This window comes from Hippopotamus amphibius, chromosome 13 (genome assembly GCF_030028045.1).
Source record: "Hippopotamus amphibius kiboko isolate mHipAmp2 chromosome 13, mHipAmp2.hap2, whole genome shotgun sequence".
Classification (NCBI taxonomy): domain Eukaryota; kingdom Metazoa; phylum Chordata; class Mammalia; order Artiodactyla; family Hippopotamidae; genus Hippopotamus; species Hippopotamus amphibius.
This window is the reverse complement of record NC_080198.1, coordinates 39561141-39586543: the sequence shown is the minus strand read 5'-3', so window position 1 is coordinate 39586543 and position 25403 is coordinate 39561141. Positions and strand designations below refer to the sequence as shown.

The 25403-nt window shown below is 37.9% G+C and overlaps 1 protein-coding gene and 1 non-coding gene across 3 annotated transcripts in view; one reads left to right on the top strand and one right to left on the bottom strand.

The window, feature by feature from the left end:
- SMARCC1 (SWI/SNF related, matrix associated, actin dependent regulator of chromatin subfamily c member 1) overlaps positions 1-18784 on the bottom strand; it is a 186057-nt gene extending 167273 nt beyond the window's left edge. The window contains exons 1-2 of one of the 2 annotated variants that reach the window (XM_057704810.1): positions 18532-18784; positions 11053-11172 (exon numbers count right to left, since the gene is read on the bottom strand). In XM_057704810.1, the coding sequence (XP_057560793.1) occupies positions 11053-11172; positions 18532-18729 (318 nt within the window). In that variant the 5' untranslated portion in view covers positions 18730-18784. The remainder of the gene's footprint in view (positions 1-11052; positions 11173-18531) is intronic. The other variant, XM_057704809.1, reaches the window with a different exon arrangement.
- LOC130835437 (U6 spliceosomal RNA) lies at positions 432-537 on the top strand. Its single transcript, XR_009048921.1, has one exon. It is a non-coding gene; the product is annotated as a U6 spliceosomal RNA (small nuclear RNA).
- Positions 18785-25403: the final 6619 nt, after the last annotated feature.

Sequence of the window (25403 nt, the reverse complement as noted above, 5' to 3'; positions counted from 1 at the left end):
TGGTTCTCATAGATGCCTGTCAATACAGGGGTATAATAACCCAGCTACAGCCCTGCCTCCATCTTCTGGGATCGGCACCCACTTCCTCCTCCCTACATTCTACTTCTAATTTCTCAAAGAGCTTGTGATTCTAACAACTATGCCATGGGAGCAGTAGGGTAAAGAACACTTTCCCAGAAATGGTAGTACAGGTAGAAGTGCCTTCACACAAGGTTGCAAAGTGGTAGGACATGGCTATTTAACTCCTAAGCTCAGGGCTCTCCCTATAACACCTGGCTCAAAAAACTAACTGGGAGAGTTTCGGCATGTTACATTATTTCAATTTAAGAAATGAATGAGCTTTACTTTAGGCAAAATCAACTGGTTTTAAAGTCTATCATGACTTCTCACTGAAGTCAGCCCTAAAATAATGTTTTAAAAAAAAGTTATGAGTGCTTGCTTCAGAAGCTCATATACTAAAATTGAAACGATACAGAGAAGATTAGCATGGCCCCTGCACAAGACTGACATGCAATTTGTGAAGCGTTCCACACGGTGGGGGGGGGGGGTTAACAGATGTAAGCTTTTATATACAGAATGGGTAAACAAGGTCAGAGAATTATATTCAACAGCACAGAGAACTATATTCAATATCCTACGATAAATCATAATGGAAAAGAATAAATATATATATATAACTGAATCACTTTGCTGTACAGCAGTAATTAACACAACATATAAATCAACTATACTTCAATAAAAAATAAAATAAAATTTTCTCACTAAAAAAAAAGGCTATAGGAAACATGCTGAAAAGAACTAAAAACGCTGGGTAAAAATACACATCACATCTTCTAACAAAAGTAAAACAGGAATGGGGAATTACCTGGCGGTCCAGTGGGACACCATCAAATTTACCAATATACACATGAAAAGAGAAAAGAACAAAAAATACATGAAGAGGGACTTCCTAGGTGGCACAGTAGTTAAGAATCCACCTGCCAATGCAGGGGACAAAGGTTCAATCCCTGCTCCAGGAAGATCCCACATGCCGAGGAGCAACTTAGCCCGTGCGCCACAACTATTGAGCCCATGTGCCGCAACTACTGAAGGCCATGTACCTAAAGCCCGTGCTCTGCAACAAGAGAAGCCACCCCAATGAGGAGCCCACACATCACAATGAAGAGTAGCCCCCGCCTGCTGCAACTAGAGAAAGTGAACAGCAATGAAGACCCAATGCAGCCAATAAATAAATTAATTTTTTTTTAATTTAAAAAAATTTTTTAAAAAATACATGAAGAAATTATGGCCAAAACTTCCCAAATTTGACAAGACACGAACATATACATTCATGAAGTTCAACAAACTCCAAGCAGAACAGACTCAAAATGATCCACAATAAGACATGTTACAATCAAAATTTCACAAGAGAAACTCTTAAAAGCAGCAAGAAAGAAGTGACCCATCATATATAAGAAACTCTCAGTAAGATTAACAGCCAATTTCTATTCAGACATCACAGAGGCCAGAAGGCAGCAAGAGGAGCTATTTAAAGTGCTGAAAGAAAAATAAAGTGACAACCAAAAAGTCTGTATCCTGAAAAACGGTTCTTCAAAAATGTTCCACATCATATGTCATCAGGGAAATGCAAATTGAAATAATGAGATACAACTACACACCGATTAGAATGGCCAACCCCTGGAACACTGAGAACACCAAATGCTGGTGAGGAATGGAATATTATTCAGTGCTAAAAAGAAAATAGCTAGCAAGCAATGAAAAGACACTGAGGTACGTTAGATGCAAATTACTAAGTGAGAGAAGCCAACCTAAAAAGACTATATACTATATATACCAATTATATGACACTCTGGCAGGACACAACTATGGAGATAGTAAGAGGATCTGTGGTTGTCAGGGGTTAGTGGGAGAAAAAGGGATGAGCAGGAACAGGATTTTTAGGGCAGTGAAACTATCCTATGTGATACTGTAATGGTGGGTACATGTCATTTATACATTTGCCAAAACCTGCAGAACGTCCAACACCAAGAGTGAACCCTAAAGTAAATTATGACTTCGGATGATAATGATGTGTGAACGTAAGTTCATTCAAATGTTACAAATGTACCACTCTGATGCCAGATTTTGACAATGGGGGAGGCTATGCCCCATTTGTGAGGGCACAGGGTATATAGGAAATCTCCATTACCTTCTACTCCATTTTGCTGTGAACCTACAACTGCTCTAAAAAAGGTTAGAGAATGGTATGAAATTTACATTAACTTCATTTTAAATGAAACTGACAAATTTCTTCAAAAATTCAACTCACCAAAACTGACACAAGAAACAGAATCGGATCCTTCTATATAAGAAGCTGAATTGGTTATTAAAATCTTCCCATAAAGAAAACTCTAGGCCCAAATGATTTCACTAGTGAATTCTATGAAATATTCAAGGAAGAAATAACTCAATCTTAAGAAAACTTTCTTACCATCAAATCAAACCTGATAATATATAAAAAGGATAATATGTCATAATCAAATGGGATTTATCCTGGAATACCAGGCTAACTGAAAATCAGTGAATGACTGAAATTCACCATATTAACAAAATACAGGACAAAAGCCTTTTGATCATCTCAAAAGATGCAGACAAGACTTCCCTGGTGGCACAGTAGTTAAGAGTCTGCCTGCCACACAGATGTAGAAAACAAACATATGGACACCAAGTGGGGAAAACTTGCGGGGGGCGGGGGGGGGCAGAGGCAGGAGGATTGGGATTGCCATATATACATTACTAATTAGAAAAAAATATCAAAAATACACTTTAAATATATGCTTTTTATTGTATGTCAATTGTATCTCAATAAAAGTTCTAAAAAAACTTCTGCCTGCCAATGCAGGGGACACAGGTCAATCCCTGGTCGAGGAAGATTCCACATGGCTCAGGGCAATTATGCCCGCAAGCCACAACTCCTGAGCCCGCATGCCACAACTACTGAAGCCCATACACCTAGAGCCTGTGCTCCACAACCAGAGAAGCCACCTCAATGAGAAGCCACCTCAATGAGAAGCCCACGCACCACAAAGAAGAGTAGCCCCCGCTCGACACAACTAGAGAAAGCCTTCACACAGCAACAAAGATCCAATGCAGCCAAAAATAAATTAAATTAATTAAATACATTAAAAAGATGCAGAAACCACAAGACAAAATTCAACAGTCATTCACAATAAAAGCTCTCAGCAAACTAGGAATGGTAGACAAGTTCCATAACCTGAATTAAGGCCACACATGAAAAACCTACAGCTAATATCGTTAATAGTACAAAACAATGTTTTCCACTAAGAATAAGGTTTGAATTCCTGCCTTAACCATTTCTATTCAATGAGTCAGAGGTGCTACCCAGTGCAATGACACAAGAAAAAGAAATAGAAAGCATAAAGATTAGGAAAAAAGAAAACATTATAAAGTTATAGTAATCAAAAATTTAGAATGAGCAAAAAGATGACATTTAGATCAATAGGAGAAAATGGAATCCAAATATAGACCCACACACATCTGGTAAACTGATTTTCAACAAATGTGCCAAGGCAATTCAACACAAATGGTCGCTCTAAAATAACTGGATATCCATACTGAAAAGACAACCTCAGCCCTTACTTCACACTACATATAAAAATCAACCCAATATATATAAAACCTAAATCTATAAAATTTCTAGAAGAAAATACAGGAAATAATCTGCAACCTTGCGGTATGCAAAGGTATCTTAGAACACAAAAAAACACAAATAATCGATAGATTGGACTATCAAAATTTAAAACTTTCACTCTTACAAAGATACTGGTAAGAAACAAAATGTCAAATTACAAATTGGGAGGAAATTTTGCAATATATATATCATAAAGAACTTATATCCAAAATAAAAATATATTTATATCTTTTATTTATAAAAATACAAATTTTTTAAAATTTAATTTAAAAAAAAAGAAAGAAAGAAAGAACTGCAGAAAAGAACATAACAGGCCTGAGATTACTATCCTCAGTAATGCCTGCTTGCCAGTTGACCCTTGGCTGGCACCTAGGAATTTGACTCTCAAGAGTATTCCTAGTCAACAGTTAACTAATAACAAGGGTGGTTCACTGTGCCTAGACTATTCATGCAAGCAATGAGGTTTATGATAAATATCTGCTTTCCTTCCAGGAGTCTAGAACTGTAGAATGTGCTAGGCAAAAGGTTTCCACGGACAGAAACACTGCATACATGCTGCCACATTTTCACTGCTGGGGAAAGAGTACACTCAGTCTGACCCCCTCATGTGAGGGAGAGCACAAGGAAGCCTGCAGCATGGATTCCTGCAAACTACACCTGTGTCGTTCTCCCTTGTGATGAGGCTATTTATACTTACTACATTGCTGTACCAAATCTCAGTTTTGAATACAACTATGTGCTGAGTTCCAAGAGTCCATCTAGCAAATCTCTGAATGTGAGGGTGGTCTTGAGAACCAAAAAGAAAAATTATTTGAATAGGTAACACACAAAAGAAGATACACAAATGGTCAACAAGCACATAAAACGAAGGTTTAACATTAGTCATTATGCAAATTAAAAGCATTAGATTCTACTACATACCCATTAGAATGGATAAAATTTTAAAGACTAATTATAACAACTATTGAAAAGAATGCAAAGGAACTTGGAACTCTCATACACTACTTGATGGCATGTAAATGAAACAAACACTTTAGAAAAAGTTTGACAGTTTCTTAAAAAAGTTCAATGTTACCAATCATATGACCCAAACATTCCACTCCTACCTACCTACTCAGGAAAAATGAAACCATGTCCACAGAGAGACTTGGACATTAACACTGATAGGCGCTTTACTTATAAAGCTAGAAACCCAAATTCCCATCAAAGAGTGAAAGGATAAACAAGTTATAGTTTATACTTACAATGGAATACTAATCAACAATAAAAAGAAACATACTATCAATAAATAGAACAAAGAAAATGCATATCTCAAAATCTGTATGCTGAGTGAAAGAAGCAAGGCAAAAAAAAGGATATATACTGTGTGATCCATTTACATATTTCATTCAATTTTAAGTGTATCTGTATTGTCAGTGACTGCCAAGGGACAAGTAGAAAGGAGATGGATTATAAAGAAACTTTCAGGGTTGACGGAAATGTTTATTATCTGAACTCATTATATTTTAAGTATGTACATTTACTGTACATCAATCATACCTCAGTACAGTTGGAGAGGGAAACATTATGGGGAAAAAAAAGGGAAATGAAAAAAAGTAAGAAATAAGTTAAAAACCCTCTTGCACTGGTGGAAACTGTAAATCCATACCGTCACTACTGAGAAAAGTATGGAGATTCCTTGAAAAACTAAAAATAGAGTTACCATGTGGCCCAGCAATCCCACTAGTGGGCATATACCCAGAGAAAACCATAATTCAAAAAGACACATGCACCCCAGTGTTCACTGCAGTACTATTTACAATAGCAAGGTCATGGAAGCAACCTAAATGTCCATCAACAGATGAATGGATAAAGAAAATGTGGTACATATATACAATGGAATATTACTCAGCCATAAAAAGGAATGAAATTGGGACATTTGTAGAGACATGGATGGACCCAGAGACTGTTATACAGAGTGAAGTAAGTCAGAAAGAGAAAAATATCGTATATTAACACATATATGCGGAATATAGAAAAATGGTACAGATCAATAGGTCTGCAAGACAAAAACAGAGATACAGATGTAGAGAACAAACACCTGGACACCAAGGGGGAGGGGGAGGGGCAGGGGGGCGGGGGGAATGAGGTGGAATGAATTGGGAGATTGGGATTGCCATATACACATCACTAATAAGATAAAAATGAAATTGTACACTTTAAATACATGCAGTTCATTGTATGCAATTACATCTCAATAAAAGTTCTTTAAAAAAAAAGGTATGTTAAAAAAATAAATAAAACATCACCCAAATGAATGAGAAATATGATACCAGTAAACCAAGGTTTCTACTAGTGAATCCACATGGTATGGATGGTACTACATGCCTGCTATTAACACTAGTTATACGTTGATAGTTTTCTGCAGCCCTGGCCCAGCATGTCCTCTGCCTGGCATACAGGTCCAGGCCTGCAACACAACAGCCCATACCTTGCAGTTCAGAGTTCTAACTGGTCAAGCTAGATCATTCGGGCTCACTGCCCTTGCTGGCAGTGAATGACAAGAACCAGAAGCAACCTGACTAGACTTTTCAGACTTATCCTTTTTTCTACAGTAATTTGTTTTATCTACTGGGTTATGGCTAAGCAGTTCAGTGGGACTATCTATCTCATCTGGGCTCAATTTTTTTTTTCATGTTTGCAAATACTTTCACCATGGCTCACAACACAAAGGAATACATATGATTCCGTTCATATAAGATTCAAAGAGGAACTTTCCTGGTGGTCCAGTGGGTAAGACTCCGAGCTCCCAATGCAGAGGGCCCACCTGGGTTCTCCCTGGTCGGGGAACTAGATCCCGCATGCCTCAATGGAAGAAAAGCCCAAGTGCCCGCAACTAAGACCCAAGGCAGCCAAAATAAATAAATAAATATATAAATATTTTTTAAATAAATTTAAAAAAAATTTTAAATGATATAAATGAACTTAAAATAGATAACCAACAAGGACCTACTGTATAGCACAGAGAATTCTACTGAATGTTCTATAATAACCTACATGGGAAAAGAATCTGAAAAAAAGAATGAATATATGTATATATAACTGAATCGCTATGCTGCACATCTGAAACTAACACAACACTGTAAATCAACTACACTCTAATAAACTTTTAAAAAATAAATAAAAGTATAAATAGAAAGGTAGAATACAAAATTGACCAGCCTGTCATTACAATTACGTTTGTGTTATGTATGCAAATGTACTAAGCCTTGAAGGAATTATGGAATAACAAGAATTTTTACTTGTGGAGGTAAAAAAACACTTCTCTTTCAATTCATATTATGTTTGTCTATGCAATATATTTTAAGCCTTACAAAGTACTTTTTCCCCCTAAATCTTTCTAACTTCTCAGTTAGCACTAGACAACATACCCTATGTTGAGCCAGCTGTTTAATATCCAATATGACAGGAAGTTAGTACATAAAGTTCTACTTTGATTAACAACAACAAAAACCCACAAAAACAAAACAAAACAAAAAAACACCCAGCCCAAATAGTGAACTCTTACACCAGTATTGTTAATTCAGGAAAAAAAGCTTTTTAAGGTAAATAGCTTACATGTTTCACTAAAACAATCTCTGCTTTATTGTCTCTCTCCTCCATTTTTGTTTTATACCATTACAGATTATATCAATGCCTTTCATTTGGGAAAAAGCTAACCACTATTTTGAGAGAAAAAGAAGTACATCTGGTGCCACTGGCACTAAGCCATGAATTATTTTTAATTCTGGTTTACTCCTAAAAATATTCTTCTCTAATCTCTAAAATCCAGAAAAACAATTATGGTTTAGTTCCCAGGAGCTAAATATTCCACAAATAAAGACCCTTGTATATACTACTTTTTAAGACACTCATACAATTCTAATCAGGAATACCAATACAATGTGAATCACCTTAAATAAAATATTTCATATAATGCTATGTGTAAATTTTATTCTAAATGATTTTATAGATGATAAAGTGTAATCTATATGTATTACATTACAGTGTTTTAAATGATGAAAACTTCAACCAGTTCCTGATTTGATAATTCTAATCAAGTTGATAACATAAGAAACAGGAAATAAACACCCAAGTATTTGGAGGTAAAGGAACATGTAGCTTTCAAATGATTCAGAATATGCACACATAGAAAAAAAGAGAATGATAAAGGAAAGGTGGTTAAATGCTAAAAATGGGGATTCTAAATCAAAGGAAAATGAAAGTTCTTTATACTATTCTTGCAAATTTTTAACTTTCCATTAATTTTAAACTTATAAAAGTTACCCAAAAACCTAAACTGGTCACATCGTTCTGAAAATGAAACATGCTGATTTCATTTTGGAGTAGTTCCCATTTGTAAAAAATTAGCAAGTACCTCCAATATCTAAAAAATGTATTTACACCATTTTTATTTTGGGGGCCATTACCCTACACCCCTTATTACTGCCAAAACCACATATAAAAAAGATTCTATTAAAAAAAATAAAATAAAATAAAATGTATTTATAAACTATATACGTGTACTTACTATAATGCTAATATACTACATAATTTAAATCACATATTAAAAATTAGGTATTTTGAAAGGATTAGCTAAAAAATAATTAAAATAGAAGGAACGATTTTGCTCTGCAAATGTGAATTCAACGGGTACCCAGCAACTTCCAAATATCTTTCTCTAATTCAACCTTTTCTCTCGAACTCGAGATCTCATTTCCAACTACCTATAGGATTTCTAAACCTGAGGTGCCTACAGGAGAGCCAACGTCAACACAGACTAAACTGAGTACCTTTCTCCAGAAACCTGCTTTTATGCTCTGGTTTTTGCCTTAGTGCTAAAGGAATCTGCTCAGTGCAGTCATCCCATTCAATTCTTTTTCTTTCTTATTTCAGCCCCACAACCCACTCTTCCCACAAAAAAGTAAATAAAAATAAAAAAATTAAAAATCACAAAGTTCTACCCCCTTAAACTCTTTCAACTCCTTTCTATTCCCTTTGAATACAGCTCACTTGGATTATGGGAGCAGCTTCTTCATGGAGAACAAGCTTTCAAACTTTTCAGAGCCTCCAATCTCAATGGCTTCCAATCCTTTCTTCACATTGAAGCCTGTGGGATTATTATAAAACCCAAAACTGACTAAGCCACCTTCTACTCCCTCCCTTGCTGTGGTTCCCAATCACTACCAAGATAAAAGCCACACTTCTAACACAGTAAACCTGTCCTTTTATGACTGATTCTGGCCCATCTCTCTGCCAGTTCTAACCCTGTTGAACTATCTGCAACTATATTAAAGTGCCAAATTTTCTCAGGCCTTTAGGCTTTTACATGTTGCTATCACTGCCTGAAAATCCCACCTTCCAGCATGTCCCTGAAGAACTTGTACTCTACTTTCAGGACTCCGTTTCAAATGTCCTTTGCCTTGGAAAACATTTCCTGAGATGAGGAAGGTCAAAAAGCTCTATTCATATAGCTCACTAGAGTATAAATCCCCTGAGGACAAACAATACATTGTATTACTCCTGGAACTCTCAGAACTTGACACATAATCAAATGCTTAATATTTGCTGAGCTCAAATCAGTGGGGAAGGGACTTCCCTGGCAGTCCAGTGGCCACTGGTTAAGACTTCACCTTTCAATGCAGGGGCTGTGAGTGCCATCCCTGGTAGGGGAGCTAAGATCCCACATGCCCCTGCAGCCAAAAAGCCAAAACATAAAACATAAGCAATACTGTAACAAATTCAATCAAGACTTTAAAAATGGTCCACATCAAAAAAAATCTTAAAAAAAAAAAACAAAATAAGTGGGGAAAAAAGCAGCACCCTTTAATAAATGTTGTCAGGTTAACCAGATAATCATATGGAAAAAGATAAAACTGGATCCGTTGCTCACAATGAATACCAAGACAAATTCTAGATGGAAAGAGAGTTACATGTAAAAAATGACACCATACAAATACTGGAAGAACACATGGTTAAAATCCTTTATCACCTACAAGTGGAGAAAGCTTTCCAACATAACTCAAAAAAACACATCCATGTATCTGACCTAATGAAAACAGGAACTTCCCTGGTGGTACAGTGGTTAAGTCCACCTGCCAGTATAGGAGACAGGGGTTTGATCCCTGTTCTGGGAAGATCCCTCATGCCTTGGAGCAACTAAGCCCGTGTGCACAACTACTGAGCCCGCGTGTCACAACTACTGAAGCCCACAAGCCTAGAGCCTGTACTCCGCAACAAGAGAAGCCACTGCAATGAGAAGACAATGCACCGCAACAAAGAGTAGCCCCTGCTCACCACAACTAGAGAAAGCAGTAACATAGCCAAAAAATTTTTTTTTAATTTAAAAAGAAAATGTATAGATGGCAAAAATACCATAAGTGAAGTGAACAGATCAGTAAAACAAATTTTTATTCTCAATTATATCTGAGAAATCAGTGAGTTATTAAAACAAAGAGTTTAGTGATGAAATAAGAACACACAAGCTGGAAGCTTTTGAGATTTATAAAAAGGTCTACCAATAATAAATTCAGTAGAGGCAACAATCAACAGACTGGAAACTACAAAAACGCAAATCAGAGAAATGGAAGACGAAAATTATGGGAAAAGATATGACAGGTAGTTCCTGGAAATTCAACACTTGTACAATCAGAGTTCAAAAATATAAAGAAATATAGGATAGCAGAGAAGACTAAGAGACTGAATGTTCCCTGAGCTAAAGAAATATAACTGAGTCTTCAGATTATGACTTATGACAACTAAATATATTTATGAATTTTAAAGATCAGTATTAAAAAAGGGGAATCAACAGTTAGTATCAGATTCTTCTGTACAAAATCAAAAGTTAAGGGAAGAACAAAACCTACAAATTTCATTCAAAAGGAAATAAAGTATAACCCAATATTTCCATACCAAGCCAAACTTTCAGTCAAAATACCAACTGCAAGGGGAACAGAATCATATTCTCACATAAGTTCAGAAGAATCCCACCTACAAAATATAAAAAAAATTCCAAGAAACAACATTCTAGCCACAAGAACTGAATCAGGAGGAAAAATGGAAAAGAGTACAGTAAAGACAATAAGGAAACTACAACATAGTAAAATGTTAACAGTTAAGTCTAGGTAGTAATTGTTGTGATGTTTAATGCAAATGCTAAATGACTCCTGAAAGAGATGCTTCCTACAGTTCAAAAGCAGTAATATTCTCTAGCTAAAATTCTGTAGGGATTCCTCCTTTTCCCTATTCTATAGGATACCAGCAGGAAAATAAAGAGCTGTAGGCTGCACCCAAGAGTATACAGAAAGTGAAGATGTTCCAGTGTGATAAGCTGATGTACTTACAGGGAGTTTGGTGAAGGCCGGGTTGGTGACATGCTTCCCAAAGGCATCTTCCTGGAACTGGAGAAGCTGTACCACCAGCCCAGCCAGCGTTTTATTGGTAGGAGCATCCGCATGAACATACTGCAAGATAAAAACAGAGACTCAAAAATTGGGACAAATGTGCGGAAGACCATTTTTAAGTGTCTGAGACACATATATAAACAAATATTGGGGGGGGTGAGGAGGGATAGAAAACATATTCTTTCAGTTAACAGATCTTTAGAATGAAAAATACTATGCCCAAGAAACCAAACCCAAGTCAACTCATCTGCACCTGGACCTCAAACTCGAGCCTGGTGCTATCAATATAATGGAATGAGTCCTGTTGACCACTATACTTCACGTGTGGCCAGACAGCCAACTGTGTTACAGTTTTTCAAACAAGCCCACAAATTACTTGATACTCCTCTCATCAACAGAGGGGGATCTACACCCTCATCTATTGAATCAGGACCACCCTTAGTGACTCACTTAAAACCATTAGGATGCAATGGAAGTGATGCTGTGTGATTTCTGAGGATAAATCAAAAAAAGATCATGCAGCTTCCATATAGTTCTTTTGGGACCCACCTTTGGAGCCCTGAACAACAATGAAGAAGTCCAACCACCTCGATATCACCATATTGAGGAAGCCCAGGCTACACGGAGAGGCCCCAGCTGATGTTTCAGAAGACTGACAGCACAACTACCAGACACATGAGTAAAGATGACTGCAGGTGACTCTGAGACCCAGCTGTCAAGTCACCCCAATCATCAAACCTCCCCAGTCAAGGCCCCAGACACCACTGAGCAAAGACAATTGTCCCTACTGTGCCCATCCAAATTCCAGACACACAGGAACTCTCAGGATAATAAAATGGTTGTTTTTATGCATTAAAAATATATATATACACACACATGTGGACACTTAAAAATGGTTAGAATGGTAAATTTTATAAGTTTTTTACCACAATAAAAATTTTTTTAAAACAAATGCACGTGAAAAGTTATCCATGCTGATGTGAATAATGTCAAAAAGGCCAAATTTGTGGTTGACAGCAAGTGAGCATCACAGCAAAGAAAGATAAAGGGTATACGACAGGGAAAGCATAAATTAGTGAGTTCAATTAAATGCAAAAGTTTAACTTAGTATTAAGCATTCAATATCACTTTGAAAAGTCACCATTTTTTTTTTAAACCTCCAATTTTGAGCAAGAAAAAACATCTATACTTCCCTCCACAAAAAACTAAATTGTTCTTCCTGGAAAAAACCTCTTTCCCAGTATTAACCAACATTTCAAGATTAACATTTCTATTGCAATAAATAATGTATAAGTAATACATATACAGCAAAATACCAGCTACGCAGTCTACCATTAATTACTATGCCTTACACTGACTGGCTTTCAATATGTGCTATTGCCAATCAAAGACAGAGCATAATACAAAAGGGCAATTCTTCTTAAAGCTTAGTAGCCTCTCATATTTTTATCTGTACAGGTACATTAGCTTTCCACTCTAAATGGAACAGCAGGCATGCAGTTAACCTTGCTGAATACTGGTATTTCACTGGAATGCTTTATTTTACTTGAAATCCTCTGGACCAAAGGTTGATAAAATCCAAGCCACGGCCTGTTTCTGTGGCCAACAAGCTAAGCATGCTTTCTACATTTTTAAATGGTTGGGAAAAAATTTAAAAGAATAAAAATATTTCATGACACATGAATATTACATAAAATTCAAACGTCAGTGGCTATAAATAAAGTTTTATCAAGACACAGCACACTCATTCATTTGCACATTGCCTATGGCTGCTTTCCTGCAACAGCAGAGTTAAGCAGTTGCAGCTGAGACTGCATGGCCCACAAAGCCTCAATATTTACCCTCTTGCCCTTTATAGAAAATATCTGCCTATCCCTGTTCTAGACAACTCCTTTTTATCCTTACAAATAGCTTCCTTTTATATTAAATGTGTCCTGTAAAAAACACATTTCCTTAAGGCCATGAAGTGAAACATGTATGTCAGACATGAGCCAAAAACTGGAAACAAGTTTCACACAATTAAACACATAAGATGTCAATTCTGTTAGTCTAAAATAATGATTCTCAAATTTTAGCCCCACTTCCAGAGTTTCTAATTCAGTAAGTCAGGCCCAAGAATCTGCACTTCTAACAAGTTTCCACATGACACTACAGGACTGGGAACTATACTTTAAGAACAGCTGGATAGGAACTTCCTAGGTGGCACAGTGGTTAAGAATCTGCCTGCCAATGCAAGAGACACAGGTTCAAGCCCTGCTCCAGGAAGATCCCACCAAAAAAAAAGGAAAAAAAAAAAAAGAACCACTGGACTTTAAAAAAAAAAAATCCACTTCAGATATTATCACACATCTCAGAGAACACATTTTATTATAATTTAAAAGTTAAAAACCAGGTAAGCAATTTTTACATGTTAAAAACTTCGTACAATTCCCCTTCCCTGTGACGCCAATTTCCACAAAAACCAAGTTCACTTTTCTGAGGACTATAAACTTTCACGTGAAAATTTAACATCAGGTTTTTTTCCAATTTACTCAACATAGTAAATCTTTAATAAGTAATACTCAATTTTGAAAGTAATCAGTAATCAACATAGTATAATCTTTAATAGAGAATAAACTCTTCAAAAAAATAAATAAACTCTTCAAGTCTAGCCCACAGAACTGGCAAAGTACGTTGTACTAACCCACAAGATAACTTTATAATCTTTAATAAGTACAAGCTTCTCAAAGGGGTCATATAATGTACTGCAAGTTTTTTGCACATGGTAAAGCAACATGAAAAATTAATAACCATAACTTTTTATTTTTCAGATACCTGCAGACAACTAAATAGTTGTCAAATCCTAAAACTAAAAAAAAAAAGACACCATTTTAGAGGAAGGTTGTTCGGCTAAAATCAAATAAACCCTTCAGGCAAAAAGTAATTTTTAACGACTTACATAAATAGCTTTGTATATATTCTAAACTTCACTACTATCTATACATTTCATTTATTATAATATACTGTCATTCAGAATGAGAAAGATTTCACGTGGATAATCCTATAGTTTCACAATAAAGATGGCCAGATTCAAAGTCCAATCAAAATGATTACCTTAGATATTTTAAAATCCAAATTTTAAACTATAAAACATTTTTAACTCCATTTAGATACTTTCTCCAAATCACCCACAAAAATTATCAAACAGAAAAACGTATGCAAGAGATGACTTTTTTAACTAGTAAATTAAATTTAACATTAACATATTAGTGTAAACTATACTCATACCCTCTCAAAAGGCATCAATGTATAAGATTTTTAAATCAACTTTTAAAAATTTCAAAGAGTAACATTCTATTTAACCAATAGGAATGAAGCAGGGGGACCAAAGGATATATGGCAAATTTACCACCTCAAATTTATATAATCCTACCTTTAAGGACTATCCCATTTGATTCGAACAACAGTCTATGGGAGTCACAGTCTTACTCCCAACTTAAAAATGAAAAATTAAAACACAGAAATCAAGTGATCTGCTCAACGACACCAGTTAACAGCCAAGAGTACTGAATTCGCATCTTCCAACCCAATGTAACGCTCATTCCACTATCCCATACTGACATAGTTCATTTCAACTGCTTCCAAAAATCTCACCTAAACATAAAAAGTTCTTAATACCTTTCAAATAATGAATCCTGATTAAAGGAAAAAATTTGATAATTATATAGACCTCAGTCATAAAAATTTTATCTTTTGATCAAAAAAAAGTTCAACAGCATGTTTTACTTAAGACAACAAAAAGTTTTTCAGTCTCAAAGTATTCTGATTAAGAAAGGAAGATATAAAAAAAAAAAGAAAGGAAGATATGCTTAGACAACTGTTATCAATAAATCTGCCTTATATTCCCTGTGACATTAATAAAGTATCAAAACAATTCTATTGTAGCAGATGTCCTATATGAAAAAAATTAACTGTTTTAAACTGTCTTAAACTTTATGTAAAGGGCACTGAAATGCCTTGGGCAACCTAGTCTATTTTAGTAATCATCGTTAAATTTAAAGCATCTCTATGTAAATCATCCTGAAATCTTAAATCTTAATTCAGGAGTAAGCCAAACTTCAGGAAGAAACTTACCTGGGAACTTAATGGCTTATAGATATACTTCACCTTCGCAAGGTTTTATCATCTGAAAATCACTCTAAACTATGGATAGAAATACATCTTTCAAAGTCAGGATGAAAGATATGCACCCAATAATGCAAAGCAGGCAGCTTAGGTAAACAAGCTTCTGCATTGCTAGTGGACTGAAAATGCAACCTCAGGCAAACAGTTAACCTCTCTGTGCTTCAGTTTCTGCTTACCTCAAGTGGTCACCTCCTCTGGACTCCTTTGGCTGGTTGAAGCTCATCCCGGTCAAAAAGTATTCATGCTCCTTTCTGTATTGCTAAGCCAAATGTATCAACAAAGCCTAAATAAACAGGTTTCTAGACTAGTTAATTTGTTCATGGAACAAATATTTACTGAGCACCTCTTATGAACATTCAGAAGACAAAAACAATACAAGGAAGTTCTCTTTTAATTTTATCACCTAGGTTTTATAAGTAGGTGTCTATGTCTATCTTTTCCACAATACTGTGAGTTCCTTAAAGAGAGGGATTATGTGTAGCCAAAAAAAAAAAAAGGCGGGGGGGGGGGGGGGGGGGGGTTGCGGGCTGTTGCCAGGCCGACCTTCTTTGTATCTCATATTTGCCACTCCTAACTGCAATTCTTAGAGAAGTTCCTTAAATCTCGAGCCTCAGGTGTCTCTCATGCGGAAAATGAAGTAAATAATATCTATCACGAATTCCGGACTGCTGTGAGGATTTAAGTGAGTTATGTTTTAAATGCCCAGATAAGGTGGATGCTCAGTTGTTCAATGAGTGCATGCATAAATCCATCAACAAAAATGCTACTATCGATATCATGTTTATTTCATTTATTTGCTGAGATTTATGAATTTGAAAATACACTATTAAATGCAACAGAAAAGTTTAGTTAAAACCTATCAATTTGTATACCAAGTAGAGATATACTGCGTACAGAAGAAGCAAAGAACCTTCTGTTGAATATTTTCACCACCCCAACACTACTCTCATAGGCTGACAGGATTCTGACTATCAGGCCCAAGGGATACACAATTCTGAATCTGAGTAGGCCCAAGAAATACATTAATAAAGTATCAAAGTATACTTTGATAAGCATAAGTATCATTAATAAAGTATCATGAAACCTCTCGTAAGCTTAACTTTGTCTTTAAGGCATCAGGGACACAGAGCCAACATTAGCCTACTGGCTTCAACACTTGGGGCAAATCCTGCAATCAAACTCACAGCCACTTCCTCATCAACCCAAACAAATCTTTTAAAGCTTATCCAAACCTAAAGCAGCCCTCTTAAAACTGGCCCCAAAGAGATGCACAGTTTGTAGAGGTAGAAATAACTATTACTGTACTTCCCTTTCTTTCCCTTTCTTGTTACCCAAAGGAATATTCCTCCTGAATATTTCTCTTTGTTAAAGCTACATTAATAAAGTAATACAATATTATATGACAATTATATCTCAATAAAACTGGGGTAAAAAATCCTGACTGGGGGAAAAAACACATTAACGTACATTAATTTAAGGCCCAAAGTATTGGCTCAAGGGCACATGATAAACAATACTTTCATAGTATAAATATATTCAATTCCCTTAGCTACTACCAGAAGCTCTACTGCCGACGCCAAAAGTGACCAATTTACCACTGTATAAGTGAAAACAATATTCTTCTCTATTTACACATAGATGAGAAAAATCTACAATCGTATATGTGACTCCAAAATTTCAGGGGGGAAAAGTCAAACCATCAAAAAATAGATCGTAAATAAAAATATATATTGAAGCTGAGACGAAGTGAGAGAATAGCACAGACATATATATACCGCCAACTGTAAAACAGATAGTCAGTGGGAAGTTGTTGTATAACAAAGGGAGTTCAATTCGAGGATGGAAGATGCCTTAGAGGACTGGGACGGGGAGGGTGGGGGGACTCGAGGGAGGGTGGGGGGGACTCGAGGGAGGGAGGGAATACGGGGATATGTGTATAAAAACAGATGATTGAACTTGGTGTACCCCCCCCAAAAAAATAAATAAATAAATAAAATTTAAAATATATATATATATGTACATATATTGCCTCTCACTTCCTAAAACTTCAGATAAGAAATGGTCGTTTCTGACAGTACCACAGTGGAACGTCAAAAGAACCCAAGATCCCTGCCCATACCTAACAACTTTCAAAAGCTGGTAGTCTTTACTGCGCTGTACACCCCAAATACAGGTAGGGATGTACCCAAAAGGAGGTTCCTAGACTACTTTTATCTTTTCATTCATTTCAACAAATATTTACTAAGCAGCTATTAAGGGCGAGGCAATGAGGATTAATCATGTTCCAGGACACACGGTAGAGAATAGGCCTAAAAGGGTCCTTGCCCCAGGACTATGGTCCACAATGGGGGAAGCAGAGAACTGAAAAGGGTGTTCCGGAAATTCGAGGGCAGAGAGAGTATTTTTGGCAATCCGCTTCCTTACACCTTCTAAGGAAGTCATTCCTAAATAGTTACATAAAGGGAAAGCTACAAAACATTTGCTATCAACAAGGGGCTAAGTCACAACTTTTCATACCACTGACTCAGCGGAACTTACATTCCTAAAGGTGGAACAAACAGGTAAATGAAAATAATCTCAAAAAGTGGTATGAAGAAAACAAAGGTGATATGAAGTGGGGTGATCTAATATGAACCGGGTTCGCAGGAAAAACCTCACATTAGCTACAAGTGAACATTAACTCTTGCACTCCCACCATACAGAACCAGAAATACTGTGAAGTAAAAGCCCTCATTTTCTAATATTAGTTCTCATGAATAATATAATTCATTATATTAACCTGATGTTACCAACGTTCGAGTACAATAGTCCACAGTCCTTTCACACATCAACAACATGTAGTAAAACCTCAGTCACCTCACATCACCTTGAAGACTAGTCTCCACACAAAACTTGCCGCTGCTTTTACAGCTCTGGCCCAGACAGTTTTAATAATCATTGTTCACACACCTCAAACAGCCAACAAAAGAGGAAGGCTCACACCCTCCGGGCCGCTGAGCTCGATCTGCTCCTGCAGGGGCAGGCAAGGGCTTTCGCCCGGGGTGCGTGGGCTCGCAAGAGTCGAGCTCCGAAGGCCGGCGGAGCCCCGGGCGCGCGGGCGCCGACAGCGCACCGCGGGGGCGTGGCGGGCCCGGCGCCTGCCTTTGTTGTCCCTCGTGGCGCGCGGGGGGAGGGGCGGCCCGAGGCCCGCGAGGCCAGTAGCCGCCCCGGCCCCCGTCGCGTGGCCTCCCGACCCCTACGCGCGCGCGAACCCACCTTCTTGTAGTGCTTGCCCAGCCAGACCCGCACCGAGTCCAGCTGAGAAACCGTCTCCGGGCTCTCCCAAAACTTGCTGGCCGGGCCCCCGTCCTTCCGCCGATAAACGGCCAGGCCCGCGGCCGCCGCCACCGCGCCTCCCGCGCCCGCGGCGCCCGCCGTCGCCCCCAGCCCGCCGCCGCCCGCCGCCGCGGCCATAGTCGCCGTCTGTCGTCTCCACCACCCGGCCCGCCCTGGGCCTCGCGGCGTTCCCCGTTCACACCCGCGCGCGCGCGCGCAGCCGCCGCCACCGCCTCCCGGGCCCGCCCAGCTAGCCCCCTTCCGGCGCGGAGGCGCGGCCCCGCCCCTTTGCTGGACCGGCGGCCTAACCGACGAGGGCACGCGCACACGCATGCGCAGCACTCGCGCCGGCCGGGGCTAGGGTGAGCCCCTCCACCCGCCTCTTCCGCCAGCTCTGGGGACTGCGCACCTTCTCCGCCAGCAGGCTTCGGCTTCTGCGTGAATGGCTGTTTCCCCGATACCTGCGTCGAATCGTTATGCGGTCTACCACCGCGCGGAGGTTCTGTGTCACTGTCTGCCAGCGCCGGGGAGAAAGGGGCTGGTGTGAGATGTTCTGAGAGGAGAACCCGTTTAGCGTGCCGCGTGCCGGCCGAGGAACCCACACTCCGGGTGGGAATCTGCGCCTGCCGCGCTTGCCCTCAGACCTTCTGCACGTAGTGACCCTGTCGTCCTTTGTAAACATATATCTGGGGCCACCACCCTTCGGTTTCATACACCTTCCTCCCCCTCATGGCTCCAGCCACAGCAGCTCAGTCCTGCCTCGGGGCTCTTGCAACAACTGTTCCCGCGACTTGGGCAGCTCGTCCCCTCTGGTTGTCGCTTAGGCGCTTTCAAATTCATAGGGTAAAGGTATTTCAGAAAAGTGATCCCTGACCATGCAGTCTTGAACAGTCATACTCACTCGACATTGTCGGCGTAGCTCTCATCATGACCTAGTATTTTTCTTATTGAATACTTTCCATATAAATTACGTGAGAGCCTGGTCTTGACTTGTTCACAGATGTACCCTCAGTGCTGGGAACAGGGCCTGTTATCTAACAGGTGTTCAATAAATATTTGATGAATGAGTGAATGACCTACAGGAAGGCAGAAGAGTTTTAAATTATTAACGAAGTATGATTGGCCATTATGGATTTTTGAACATAATGCTATCTGCCCCCAGAACAACAAGTGACTAATTGCTTGTGAGTTTTTAAGACCAACTTTAAGAACGAAGGGGGGAAAGGCGATTTCAAACACGTGAAAAAACTGGAACAAAGGCTTTAAAAGCGTGAAAGCATGCTTGCTGAAACTCCTTAAGCCCATGGGGTGGAAGCAGAGATGTTACTTAGGGTGGCAGTGAATTTTGAATATCCTGTAAGCATTGGGAAACTAACTTGAACAGAGAGAATGACATGACCAGATTTATAAATTAGTAAGTAGCTACTGCAACAGTGTGAATGATGGAGTAGAGGAAGAAAGGCTGGGGAAAAACAAAAGAAAAAAATAAATTGGACTTCATCAAAATTAAAATCTATTGTGCTTCAAAGTACACTGACAAGAAAATGGAAAAAAACCACTGAATGAGAGAAAATACTTGCAAATTATATACTCAATAAGAGATATATCCAAAATGTAAAAAGAACTCATAACTCAATATGGGAAAGATCAAGATACCCATTTGACAAATTAACTAATAACCAAATGGAATAAACTTGGTACATGCAACGTTATGGATGAATCTCACAGATATTATACTAAGTGAAATAAATCTTACCCAAAAGGATATATACAGTATGATTCAATATATGTGAAGTTATAGAACAGGCTAAACTCTGAAGTATGGTTCCCTCTGGGAGAGTTGAGGGGAAGGTGGGACATGAGGGTATTTTCTGGGGTGATAATAAATTGTAGCTTGAAATAGATTTTTTTTAATTTATTAATTTATTGGCTGCATTGGGTCTTGGTTGTTGTGCGCGGGCTTCCTCTAGTTGTGGCGAGCGGGGGCTGCTCTTTGTTGTGGTGCGCACCGCTCAGTAGTTGTGGTGCATGGGCTTAGTTGCTCCGCGGCATGTGGGTTCTTTCTGGCCCAGGTATCAAACCCGTGTCACCTGCATTGGCAGGCAGATGCTTGACCACTGCACCACCAGCGGAGTCCCTTGAATAGATTTGCATTGCAGAGATGTATGCATGCCAATTATGGAATGGTAAAGAAAATTTGTGCATTTTACTATAAATTTCCCCTCAAAAGAAAAGAATGCTAAACAAATACTGAACTCGTTCAAAGTATGCATGCTAAAGTGTTTAGCGGTGAACTATACCTTTCACCCAGCTCTCCAAACTACACGATAAATTCACATAGCGATCTATCAAAAAGTATTTTTATTGCTTAATAGGTGAAGAGTTGATTAAGTTTCTTCAGTTTTGAGGAAAAGAAAAGAATTGGAAACTGCATGTTGTTTGCCAGTTGTTACCGTCATTAACTTTCTCAGTTTCTGGGAAGGATACTGAAAAGCCTTCTCCAAAATGTATCAAAGATTGGGTTTAGCAGATATTTTCTATAAAGGGTCAGATAGCAAAGGTTTTAGGCTTGCTGGCCATATGTTCTCTGTCACAACTACTCAGCCCTACCATTGTAGCACAAAAGCAGCTGTAGACAACACATAAATGAGTGAGCATGGCTGTGTTCCCAATAAAATTTTATTTACAAAAACAGATGGCAGACAGAGTTTTGGGGATGATGAAAAAGTTTAGGAGATGGATAGTAGTGATGGTTGCACAACACTGTGATTGTACTTAATGTCACTGAATTGTGTATTTAAAAATGGTTAAAATGGTAAATATTATTATATTTTTTACCACCAGAAAAAAGCAGCACATGTGGCAGGCCAGATTGGGCCTGTGCCATAGTTTGTTGACTCCTGACAGACTATTATACCTGTTAACTTTAGCTTAGAAGCATCTTGTTTAAATCAATTTACCCAGATCTGCTTGAGAAAAATCACAATAGTGCTTATTTCATTGAACTTTTACAATGCAATATTTTTCATAAAATACTTTTATCACAAGGATTAGGTATATTTTCATCTAGACCTTAGAGCCACACATTTAGCTCATTCTGTTTATGGAAAATGTCTGTCATATAACCTAATTCACAAAGCCAGTCATTGTCAAAACAGCAAAAAATTTCTTTTTGTTAGAAAAAATCTTACTTCATTTTTCGATTCAAATAGATGTGTTGATATTTAAGTCAAGGAATAATATCAAAGCTGCTGAAGAATAGATTAAATAACATTTTATTAGATGATTATTAAAAGCAGTCTGGTCAAGATTTAAATGATTTAGGTCTAAAACAATGTATCCACTTTTATAAATTATAAAAACAAGATAATATACTTACTGAATCAGTTATCAAAAACCTCCCAACAAAAAAAAAGCCTAGACTTGATGCCTTCGATGGTGAATTCTACCAAACATTTAAAGAACTCATATTGGGACTTCCCTGGTGGCACAGTGGTTAAGAATCCTCCTGCCATGGGTTCGATCCCTGGCCTGGGAAGATCCCACATTCTGTGGAGCAACTAAGCCCGTGGGCCACAACTACTGAGTCTGCGCTCTAGAGCCTGTGATCCACAACTCTGAGCCCATTTGCCACAGCTACTAAAGCCCCCATGCCTAGAGCCTGTGCTCTGCAACAAGAGAAGCCACTGCAATGAGAAGCCTGCACACAGCAATGAAAAATAGTCCCCACTCTCTGCAACTAGAGAAAGCCCGTGCTCAGCAACAAAGACCCAATGCAGCCAAAAATAAAAATAAATAAATAAAATTTTTGAAAAAAAGAATTACCATATGGTCCAGCAATTATACTTCTGGGTATATACCCCAAAGAATTAAAACCAGGGTTTTGAAGAAATACTTGTGCAACCACATTCATAATAGGATTATTCACAGTAGCCAAAAGCCAAGTATCCATCCACGGATGGATAAGCAAAATGTGATACATACAATGGAATATTATTCAGCTTTAAAAAGTAAGGTGATTCAGACATATGCTACAACATGGATGAACTTTGAGGATATTATACTAAATGAAATAATACAGTCACAAAAAGACAAATAGTATATGATTCCACGTAGTCAAATCATAAATACAGTAGAATGGTGGTTGCCAGTGACTAGGGAGAGGGGATAATGGGAGTTATTGTTTAATGAGTATAGAGCTTCAATTTTACAAGATGAAAAGAGATATGGAGATGGGTGGGGTAATGGTTGTACAACATAATGAATGTATTTAATATCACTGAACTGTACACTTAAAAATGGTTAAGATGGCTATATGAAATAAGTCAGAGAAAGATAAATACCGCAGGATCGCCCTTACATATGGAGTCTTAAAACAAAAACAAAAACACATACAAGCTCTCAGACACAAAGGACAGATGGGTGGTTGCTGAAGGTGAAGGGGTGAGGGGTTGGAGAAATGGGTAAAGAGGGTCAAAAGGCACAAACTTAGAGTTATAAAATAAATAAGTCATGGGGATGTAATGTACAGCATGGTGACTATAGTTAATAATACTGTATTGCATATTTGAAAGTTGATAACACAGTAGACCTTAAAAGTTCTCATAACAAAAAAATTTTTGTAATTGTGTAAGTCGATGAATATTAATTAGACCTACTGCAGTGATCATTTTGCAGTATATACAAATATTGTATCGTTGTACACCTGAAATTAATGTTATATGTCAATTATATCTCAAAAAAAATTAAACATTAAAAAAAAGGTTAATTTTATGTGTATTTTACCACAATTAGAAGTTTGATAAAAAAGAGATAGTAGATCAACCAGGACTTCAAATATTGAATTTATTAGATATAATCTATAAAACTACTATAGTTTTTTTCTCTTTTCTCCCTCAGCTTTATTGTGATATAATTGACATGTAAAATTTATTAGTTTAAGGTGTACTGTACTTATTTTTAAGAAGTAAAATATAAGTTTGAAAGTTTCATCCAGAAACTGGAAAACTATTAGAAGTGATAGATTTGAAAAAAAGCCAATGAGAAAATATAATAAATGAAATTAAAACTCACTGGACAGGACTTCCCTGGTGGTGCAGTGGTTAAGAATCTGCCTGCTAATGCAGGGGACATGGGTTTGAGCCCTAGTCCAGGAAGATCCCACATGCCGTGGAGCAACTAAGCCCAGACACCACAACTGCTAAAGCCCGTGCACCTAGAGCCCGAACTCCACAAGAGAAGTCACCACACTGAGAAGCCTGAGCACTGCAATGAAGAGTAGCCCCCGCTCACCACAACTAGAGAAAAACCGCTCGTAGCAGTGAAGACCCAACTCAGCCAAAAAAATAAAAATTAAATTAAATTAAAAAAAAAAATCCACCTGCCAATGCAGGGGATGTGGATTCAGTCCCTGGTCCAGGAAGATTCCACATGCCACAGAGCAACTAAGCCACAATGACTGAGCCTGCACTCTAGAGCGCATAAGCCACAACTACTGAGCCCACAAGCTGCAGCTACTGAAACCGGCTCACCTAGAGTCCATGCTCCACAACAAGAGAAGCCTCCACAATGAGAAGCCCATGCACTGCAACAAAGAGTAGCCCCCCCCGCCACAATTAGAGAAAGCCCTCTGGCAGCAATGAAAACCCAACGCAGCCATAAATAAATTAGTTAGAAAATACTTTTTTAAAAAAAGCTCACTGGACATGTTGAGCAGTAGATTGGACACGGTGAAAGAATCAGTGAACTAGGGAGATATGTCAGCAGAAATAAGTCTTGAAGTTCAGAAAGACCAAAAAATGGGACTTCCCTGGTTGTCCAGTGGTTAAGAATCCACCTTCCAATGCAGGAGACACTGGTTCGATCCCTGGTCAGAAAACTAAAATCCCACATGCAGTGGAGCAATTAAACCCTCGTGCCACAACTACTGAGCGCACACACCACAACAAAGACCCAGCACAGCCAAAATTTAAAAATTAAATTAAATTAAAAAATAAAGACCAAAAAAATGGGAGGCAGGGGGCAAGGGGAAGACAGGGTAAGAAAGAACACAGTGGAAAGTTCTAACGTACACAGAACTGGATTCTCAGAAGATGAGAGAGAGATTAGAGGCAATGACTAAATAATGACTGAGAGTTACCTAAAAATGACTACAGGTATTCATAGATTCAAGAAGCATAACAAATCCCAAGCATGGTAAATAAAAATAAATTCTCATTTAGACTCTTTTTAGTAAAACCACAGAAATTCTAAAGGATGTACATCAGACAGCAGAAAAATGATTCCTGATTTGTAAAAAGGAATGAAGAGCAAAGAAAGTGGTAAATAGTGGGTAACTCTCAGTATTTTCTGCATAAAACAAAAAGAAGAGTGCCTTGTGGGGTTTTAAAATACAGAATTTAAATATTTAACAAAAACAGTATATAAGTTGTGAGTGGAGAAATGGTAGTATTCTAAAAAGGAAGGTAAAGATATTGATTAGCATTAATATTTGAAAATTAATGATGCATGTTTAATTTCTAGTGAACCAGTAGAAGAGTAGAGACTTGCATGTCACTCGTTAACAGTAGAGTTAGAAAATAACAGGCAATGAAAGAGTAGAATTGGGTATAGGGACAAATGAAAAATGGAAAAACTTATCAGTAATTGCATTAAATTATTAGAACCAAAAGGATTCACTAAAATGCAAAAATTTCAGATTGGATTTTTTCAATTTAAATGTTTCTTTCTTTCCTCCTTCTTCCCTTGCTATCCTGAATAATTTATTTCAAAAGCTATCAGGTGAGCACCTGTTTGCACAGGGAAGGGGGCTA